General features: G+C 32.2%; 2 protein-coding genes across 2 annotated transcripts in view; one reads left to right on the top strand and one right to left on the bottom strand.

The window, feature by feature from the left end:
• Nucleotides 1–2051: 2051 nt before the first annotated feature.
• Nucleotides 2052–6889, top strand: LOC101510250 (chaperonin CPN60-2, mitochondrial-like). The gene is made up of 18 exons (XM_004496023.4): nucleotides 2052–2227; nucleotides 2458–2482; nucleotides 2591–2722; nucleotides 2985–3144; nucleotides 3339–3514; nucleotides 3626–3721; nucleotides 4012–4116; nucleotides 4226–4312; nucleotides 4388–4477; nucleotides 4583–4663; nucleotides 4749–4817; nucleotides 5045–5122; nucleotides 5229–5324; nucleotides 5429–5528; nucleotides 5615–5718; nucleotides 5895–6000; nucleotides 6378–6456; nucleotides 6539–6889. Exons 1-18 carry the CDS (start codon nucleotides 2190–2192, stop codon nucleotides 6642–6644), a joined length of 1728 nt encoding a protein of 575 aa, XP_004496080.1. The 5' UTR covers nucleotides 2052–2189; the 3' UTR covers nucleotides 6645–6889.
• Nucleotides 6890–8010: 1121 nt separating this feature from the next.
• Nucleotides 8011–9302, bottom strand: part of LOC101509597 (pentatricopeptide repeat-containing protein At3g23020-like) — a 3221-nt gene continuing 1929 nt past the window's right edge. The window contains exon 2 of the mRNA XM_073367612.1: nucleotides 8011–9302. This exon is cut by the window's right edge and continues 27 nt beyond it. Coding sequence (XP_073223713.1) covers nucleotides 8162–9302 — 1141 coding nt within the window. The 3' untranslated portion in view covers nucleotides 8011–8161.

Here is a 9302-nt window from a genome sequence, read left to right as displayed (position 1 = left end):
CATCATGAGTTCTTGAGAACTTGGGATCCTAAACCTATTGATGAGTTTGTTAGTTTAAAGTTCTAACAAAAAAGAATTCCAAATCGATAAACTTTTAAACTAAACTTTAAAATAAGTTAAAGTCTTACTGCTTGAAATAAATTGAAACACTTTTAATGCACATAAAATTGCAGTTTTTGGTTTTCAAATTCAGTTCACGAATTTGAAATCATAAACCTAACCTATTATCTGAATATAACTATTGGTTTAGTTCATATTCAATGCACATAGTTTTTTTTTCCACTGGCTATAATAATCTCATCTTCTGTTTTTAGTTGCTGTATTTTTGTTTAAAATCATGGTCACATTTTTTATGGTCGCTAGTAAACCAATGTGACATGTGCCCATATGGTATTGTTGTTAACTGAATTGAATTAAAAAATATTAAGAGGAATCTACTTCACCCCATTTCTACACTAAAACAAATGAAAAATATGTGTTTTTCTAACGATTTGGAAGATTTTTGAACCCAAGTTATTTTTCTTCATCTTCAAAAATTCGGTTAAATTTATAAGTTTTAAAATGTAATTTCTTAATTTTTTTAAATAAAAAATTGAATTTTTATTGAATGTCAAAGTTTTAAAATGTAAATTCTCAATTAAAATTAAAATTTTCGTTGAATGTAAATTTTTTAAAATATGAATTAATTTTAAAACTTTCGTTAAAAGTAAAATTTTGAAATATAAATTTTTAATTTTTTTTAAAAATAAAATAATTTTTGTTGAATGTTAAAGTTCTGATATATACATTTTAAAACTTTGTTGAACACAAAATATTCATCCATAAATTTTAAAATATTTTGAAAGTTTGTGTTGAATAAAAAAGTTTTAAAATTCATTTCTTTAGAGTTTTTGAAAAAATTCAAAATTTTAAAATTGTTTAGATGCTTGAAAGTTTGCACATTTTGATTTTATCAAGTGATTGAGATAAAAAAGGACAAAATAATATTTTCTACCTGCTTTTAAGGGACATGAGATATAGGAGGGATGGAGGGTAGATTTCACAAATACTAAATGTTATTTTATGTTTAATTAATTTGTATCTTTCTAAATTATGCGAGTGTTTTTAAATAAATCCCTAAATTTAAAAAAGAATGTAAGCAAATCTCGAAACTAATATATCTTTTTTGTAATTAGATTATTCTGACACACTTACGAAAACATATTAATTCAAAATTTTATTACAATCTATTTTAATTTACAGACCTATTTAAATATTTTTAAGTTTAAGAATTATATAGTAATTGAACCCTGAAATTATATGTTTAATTAATAAATTACTCGTTTTATTTATTTCACTATATTAGTCTTTTAAAGTTACACTTTTTTTACAAATTAGTCAAATAAAATAGTAATATAAAATAATTAATTTGGTGACAAATGTATATCAATGAAAGGTCAGTATAACAATTACACAATGAAAATTGATCAGGGTCAAAATGATAAACCACTACGGAACATTTGACAAATTATATTGTATTTGTTTTTACTAAAAATGAAATAATAAAATAAAATTCAAACATTATTAATTATAAATTTATTTTAATATTATAAATAAAACTATTTGAAACAAAAATATTAATATTATAATTTATTTTATAAGAAATTTAATTACTATATAATTTTTTAAATTATTTAAAAATATTTAAATAAATTTCTAAATTAAAGTAGGCTGTGGTTTAGTCTATGGACTAATAAAAAAAAATTCAAAATAGAAAAACTTAATTACATCAAATATATTAGTTTGAAGCCATAATTACAATTTTTAACTTTTGAGATATATTTAAAATTTTAAAATAGTTTAGGGATCAATATCTATATATAATAATACTAGTAATTAAACCATGATAAAACAAGTGCATATAAAAAAAATGAAACAGTGATAAAAAAAAAACAGGTGTTTGAATAAAAAAAAGAAAGTGTTCAACTGTTCAGTGTCACGAGAGAGGATCCGAAAGAAATAAAAAAGCGTCAAAAGTGAAAACCAGAAACTTGTTAGGGGTACAAATAAAAAGAAACGCAAATTTTAAACCCTAAACCCTAGCAGCTTCTATTCCCTTTTTGTTCCGGAACTGTTTCTCGTTTCTTCATCTCTCAACTTTGCAATTTGATTACTTTTCTCAATCGCCCCTTATTCATTCCAACCACACCATGTATCGTTTTGCTACCTCAATTGCCACCAAAACTCGGTAAGTAATCAATGACAGTGTCACACACTTCAGCTGCCTTCAATTTTGTATGTTTTCTGAAATTGTTCACTTGGGTTGTTAAGAAAATAATTGAAAATGGATCAAAATCATTTTTTTTCATTTACTGGGCACTGTGTCTTTTGATGGATGTAGCATGTTTATTGCCTACTTGTGCAAACTTTGTGATTAAATTGAATGGTTCTAACAGTAGTTATTATTTTTTTATGCAGGATTGCTAGGAACAATGTTCAACGTGTGAGATACTGTTTAAATAGCAAACGTTATATTTTTTTTGTTGAAAATGTTTTGAGATTAGTAATTCCTTTTGTCCTTAGTATCTGTTTTATTATTTGTGTTGCATAGGTTGGAAGTAGGGTGGGGTGGAACAGAAATTATGCGGCCAAAGACATTAAATTTGGTGTGGAGGCTCGGGCTTTGATGCTTAAGGGTGTTGAAGAGCTTGCTGAGGCAGTTAAAGTAACTATGGGTCCTAAGGTAACTATGCAATGCTTCTATTTCCTTCATGTGTTCTCTGGGGAAAGATATGGTTGGTAAAGGTAGTAGTATAAGGGGAAAGGGTTGAAAATGATGCTTTATATAATGCTTATGCTGTAGTTTTATTCAATCACACACACGTTCATTCTTATCAAGAGGATTTTTTATTGTAAAAATTGAAGATATCAAATTATCGATTTTAGTCCCTTTATTTAATTGGTGTCTATCATCTTTGTCAACGTTGTTTTTCTACTGTTTTTAGGGCCGTAATGTGGTGATTGAGCAAAGTTATGGTGCTCCTAAAGTAACGAAAGATGGAGTAACGGTTGCCAAGAGCATTGAGTTTAAGGATAAAGTCAAGAATATCGGTGCCAGTCTTGTAAAGCAGGTTGCTAATGCTACCAATGATGTGGCCGGTGATGGTAAGCTTTTTAATCCATTGAAGATTTTACTTTCTTCTAAATCTACACCATTGGTTTGGTTTTATCCCTAGGATATGATTTAGACACTTGAAAAATCAAAACCTAAATACCGTTACATTTGACATGCTGATATTGTGTATCTGTTTTATTTTGTTGTTACTTGACGAAGTAATTAGCTGTCTAAATTTTGACAGGAACTACTTGTGCAACAATTCTTACTCGAGCAATATTTACCGAAGGGTGCAAATCAGTTGCAGCTGGAATGAATGCGATGGACCTGAGGCGAGGTATAAATATGGCTGTTGATGCTGTGGTGACAAGCCTGAAAAGCAGGGCACGGATGATTAGCACTTCTGAAGAAATAGCTCAGGTTTGTGTAAATTATTAGAGCTAATAGTAATAGGAATATTGTAGGACATACAGAGAGCAAGGACTGTGAGCTGTGAGTTATTCCTTAATATTGTAAATTTTGCAATGATAGGTTGGGACCATATCTGCTAATGGAGAGAGAGAAATTGGGGAGTTAATTGCAAAAGCTATGGAGAAAGTTGGCAAAGAAGGTGTAATCACAATTGCAGTAAGTTTTATATGCTCATCTGGCAAACTTTTATCATTTATTTGGGTTTTACATAATTTATTGATCTGGGGACAGGGTGTATTCATTTAATGCTATCTTAATCTTAATATAATACTTATATACACTAGATGCCCCCCTCCTCTTGGTTTTTCCTCAAGGTTCTCAAAACCATCTTAACCATCCGTTATTTAGGCATTTCTTCCTCTTTATTATCCTTCAAAGGGGTTCATGTTTGAATATTTATTCCTTGCACTCTGATATGCTGGGATCTAACTTTTTGAGTGTTTCAGGATGGCAAGACATTGTACAATGAATTGGAAGTCGTTGAAGGAATGAAGCTTGACCGAGGCTATATTTCTCCATATTTCATAACAAACCAGAAGAACCAGAAATGTGTATGTTCTCGATTGATGCCTCTATTTAGCAGCATTAAAAGTATTGTCATGAATCTCTCTATATGTTTATTTGTTGATATATCTTGTCTAAAGACATCGTCTTCTGCAGGAACTTGAGGATCCCCTTATCATAATCCATGAGAAGAAAATCTCAAGTATTAATTCTATAGTTAAAGTGTTAGAGTTAGCTTTGAAGGTGAGTAATGCTATTCACATCATTTTACATGGAATTGTAAAATATTTATATTGACTGACACTTCATCATTACCAGAAACAAAGACCTTTATTGATTGTTGCTGAAGATGTTGAAAGTGATGCACTTGCAACTCTTATCCTCAATAAGCTTCGTGCTGGAATCAAGGTTTGTTTTGCCTATATATGGATTTACTTTTTTTTTTCTTACGTACTTTAAATTTTGTATTCTTAATTTTGCTAATTTGGTTTGGTTTTTGTTGTACGGTCTTAGGTATGTGCCATCAAAGCCCCTGGTTTTGGTGAAAACCGGAAGTCTGGTCTACAGGATCTTGCTGTTCTTACAGGAGGTCAAGTAAGTTATCTATTCACAATAAGGTTACTGTTATATTCCCTCCCGTCTTATAAACTCGTGAATGATATGTTTTCTCTATATTCAGCTTGTTACCGAAGAACTCGGCATGAATCTTGAGAAAGTGGATTTGGATATGTTTGGCTCTTGCAAAAAGGTAACGGTTTAACTTAATTGTTGTAGTTGTAGCATTTCAATGCATGGTTGAGTTTTGGTACTCTTTATTGGTTAATGTTCATGCTTGCTTGGTTATTGTAAACAGACTTTGCTTGAGTGATATGCATTGGCTCAAAATACATTTCACTAAATCCTTAACATTTTTTGCATGATAGTATGTATGGTCAAATAATTTAAACTACTTGACTATGTTTCTTAATGTTTTAGATTACAATTTCCAAAGATGACACTGTCATTCTTGACGGAGCTGGTGATAAGAAAGCTATTGAGGAGAGATGTGAGCAGGTTTGTTCGAATTTCCTATTATATTTGATTTTACCATTTCCACAGATATGTTGGATTGTTCATTAATGTTTCTGACTTGTTTGATGTGGTGAATTTTGATTTACAGATTAGGTCGGCAATCGAAAATAGCACTTCAGATTATGACAAGGAAAAATTACAGGAAAGATTAGCCAAGCTTTCTGGAGGTGTTGCCGTGCTTAAGGTATGCTTATTTAAATTGCCCTTGTCTGCTCATGATCTTTTACCTGTTAAGCATTGCTACGCTTTTTATGATAAAACTGACATATGAAACTTTGACTTTTGCAGATTGGTGGAGCCAGTGAGGCTGAAGTTGGTGAGAAAAAGGATAGAGTGACAGATGCTTTAAATGCAACCAAGGCAGCTGTAGAAGAGGGCATAGTACCTGGTAAATTATTTAACAGTGGTAGTTGTATGCTTAGTTCTTCTACATTCTCCAATCATATCTGACTGATATATGTATGTTTTGCATAGGTGGTGGTGTTGCTCTTCTTTATGCATCAAATGAGTTAAGTAAACTTCAAACTGCCAACTTTGATCAAAAGATAGGCGTCCAGATTATCCAAAATGCTCTAAAGGTTAGTTACAGGGCTCTGCTTAAATAATTGTTCTTCTTTCTGTTACCTTACTGATTCCATTCGGGCCTTATTCTGCAATATTTTCAGCTGAATTTTTCTTTTAAGACACTGTTGTTTAGCTTTTATTTTAATTTTAGTGGCTCATTCCTTTACTACCTTTATAACAAATAATGCAGACACCTGTGCACACAATTGCATCAAATGCTGGAGTTGAGGGTGCTGTTGTTGTTGGTAAACTATTGGAACAAGATAACCCTGATCTTGGGTATGATGCCGCCAAAGGTCTGTGTTTCTTGTTTTCTTTTTCCTCGTGTTCACTTTTGTTATAAGATAAAATTTAAGAGTCCCTCATTGGATGAGATATAGTTAGAGCTTATCCAAGATTTGTTGAGTCATCTGCTATCGGATCACACAAGTATCCATGTGTCCAGTCTTGGGCATGAGGAAGTGTTTTAAAAGTCTCATATTGGATGATATATGATCTACAAATGTGTTAATAATTAGAAGACAACCTTAACCTTACAAGCCAGTTTTGTAAGGATTGTGTTAAGAGCCAACTAAAATTCAAGAGATAATAATGTGGTGTTTCTTTCGTTTACATTATTATTCGTGTGATTAGTGATTTTTGTTAACTATTTTTCCATCTGCTTTGTAATTAGGTGAATATGTTGATATGGTTAAAGCTGGAATAATTGATCCATTGAAGGTTATTAGAACCGCCTTAGTTGATGCAGCCAGGTAAGATGTTAAGAAATTTGCATTGGATATGGACATATTGGTTATGTTATATGTAGCCTGACTTACCACCATTTTTCTGCAGCGTGTCGTCTTTGATGACAACAACTGAAGCTATTGTGTATGAACTCCCAAAAGAAGATAATAGTAGTCCTGCTATGCCTGGTGGAATGGGTGGCATGGATTATTAGTGGATGGATTACTCTAGCTGTCTTTCACTGAACCTTGATTAGAAATTAGAGAGAGTGGTGTTTCACCACTATTATCATAGCTTTTTTTTGGTTATCGTTTATTGACGGAAGGCATTAATGTAATCATAGCAGAGAGATTTGTGATTGTTATTTATTGCAATGATAAATTGAGGCATTTGGAACAATTCTTACACTCCAAATTAGTCATAAATTGTCTCCACATTATGATTGTTATTTGTTCTCAATTCTCTTTACTATAAGTTTTTCTAGGTGGGATCCTTATGGTAAGAGCTTTTAAGATTGTCTGGAAGAGTGAATATTGATGTAGTGTTTCTTAGATGAGTGGTTAAGTTCGGTGATTTTAACTAATTGAAATTTAAGAGCGGTGAAGAGTCTATAATTCACTTGAGCATTTGCTCGGTTAAAGATATAATAATTTATTTGCTCACTTATTCAGTTTAATTTTTCTTTGAGGTTTTTAACAGTGATAATGTTGTTTTTTAGATCTTGATAAAATATTTGTTACTGCATGAAGTGCAAACAGATTTCAAATTAAATTAATGTTTAACTACTTTATCGATCCCTATAGTTTGACCAATTTTTTTGCTGAACTCCTTATAGATGAAACATTTTATGAAGTTGCTTATAATTTCAAATTCTTCTAAATCTTTAAATTATACTTTCATATATTTAATTTGGTTTTAACATGTTTGTTGGTGGACAATGTGTTTTAATTTGGTTTTAACACGATTGGTTGGTGCGCAATGTGTTGTAAACTTCAAGATGTCTGTGTTTCGTTTAACTAAAAGAATCTTATATTAAAACCCTTTCAGAAACTTTGTTATGTGTTGTTGCCTTGACATGATAATAAACCTATTGTTAGAAACACCCATTTATTCTAGTCCTAATGCCATAAAGAAGAATTTTGGTTTAGCAAGTGACATATGTAGACAAAATATAAGATTTTTTTTAAGGGAACATAAGATTTTCCCTTCCTCAAAAAGAACTTGTTAATCTTACATATACAACTGAATTTTACATATACAACATATACTTCATTGCATGGTTCATCCAAATTTAAGTGAATCGAGCTTGCCTTCCTAGGATTCCTTCTCACTGTCACTGTATATAGGATTATGAAATCAAGGCTTCAGAATTCCTTGGTTAAAGGTTTTGATTTGACCAAAACCAAAAGTACAAGGCGATCTTCATACCCCGGTTCACAATATTATTACAATATTTACATAGATCACATTAAAAAGTTGTCTATTCTCACAGACAGCTTCAACCCAAGTTCCTTGTGGCCCTATTAAGCCATAGACTGGACCAAGATGAAGAATACCAATCACAGGATCATGTCAGTCCTGCATTATAGTATGCACTTCGAAATTCGGGTTGGCGTACAAACGAGTGCAGTGCAGCTAGCATACTGTCAAACTGGCATTCATATATCTATCAACTATACTTTGCAAGCCTAACAAAGCAATGTCTTTGAAGACCAGTTGCAGAGTATATATCTATTCGCTTTCATAATCATCTATTTCAAGCACACTTGTGAGTGCTGACATCCATGCCTGCAAACCATGGAATGCGTCCTTTTTCATCGATACTTGTAATTTGTCAAGAGCTTGTCTTGATGCTCCATATCTAAGCAAAAGAGTTCTGAGTGATTTAAAACTACGATCATCAAGTTGAATTGAACCTCTTACCATGTCCTTGAAAGTCTCTATTGCTTCCTTAGGTCTCCCAGCAGCAGCATACAGGTCAAGTACATTATTATAACTTAATGAATCTGTCAAGAGTCCTAATTTTCTCATCTGATTTGCAATTTGAATGGCATCGTCAAACCTTTCAATGTTCTTGTACAAACACAACATCATCGCGAAGGAGAACTCATTTGCAGTTCCATTATTCTTTAAGGTCTCAAATATCTCTTTTGCTTGGTCAACCATAGATTGTTTAGTATAAAGACCAATCATACAATTTGAAGAATATACTGCAGGACCTTCTTCTGATAATTGAAGCAACTTGTATGTTTCTTGTGCTTCTTTCAGGTAACCAACTTTTGTATACAACTTAATCAAAGAATTATATATAACTGAATTCCCCGGCAAGCCAACTCTTTTCATTTCATCGACATAACTTATGGCTTCTTTAACCCTTCCCACATCAGAAAGAGCGTTGATCAATACCCCGTAAACTATAACATCAGGCTTCACACCATGTCCAATCATTTCCTTGTACACACCTTCTGCCATTTCCAATTGCCCTAATTTTACAAAACTGGAAATCACAGCACAATATGGGATGCAATTAGTCACTAATCCTGCCACCTGCATTTTTTTCAAATAAGGTTTGGCAATGTATGGCCGGTCAGCACTGGCCAAAATTTGAATGAGAGAACTATAACTGCATCTATCTGCAGCTACACCGTGCGTATCCATACTATCAAACAATAGACACACTTTATCGTAGCATTTCCCTATACCATAAACCTTAATCATCACATTGAACTCAAGGACACTGAGTTTCTTTCGTTCTTGGCACCAATGGAAGACTTTCTCAGCTTCCAAAATATGACCATGCTCCCCATATGCATCAATGTTGGCAGCATAGCACTCAGGTGTCATATTGCCAGCCATATGAAACCTCTTAAAC

This window comes from Cicer arietinum, chromosome 4 (assembly GCF_000331145.2).
Source record: "Cicer arietinum cultivar CDC Frontier isolate Library 1 chromosome 4, Cicar.CDCFrontier_v2.0, whole genome shotgun sequence".
In the NCBI taxonomy this organism is placed as follows: Eukaryota; Viridiplantae; Streptophyta; class Magnoliopsida; order Fabales; family Fabaceae; genus Cicer; species Cicer arietinum.
Note: the sequence above shows the minus strand (reverse complement) of the source record. Positions and strands in the feature narration are given on the sequence as shown.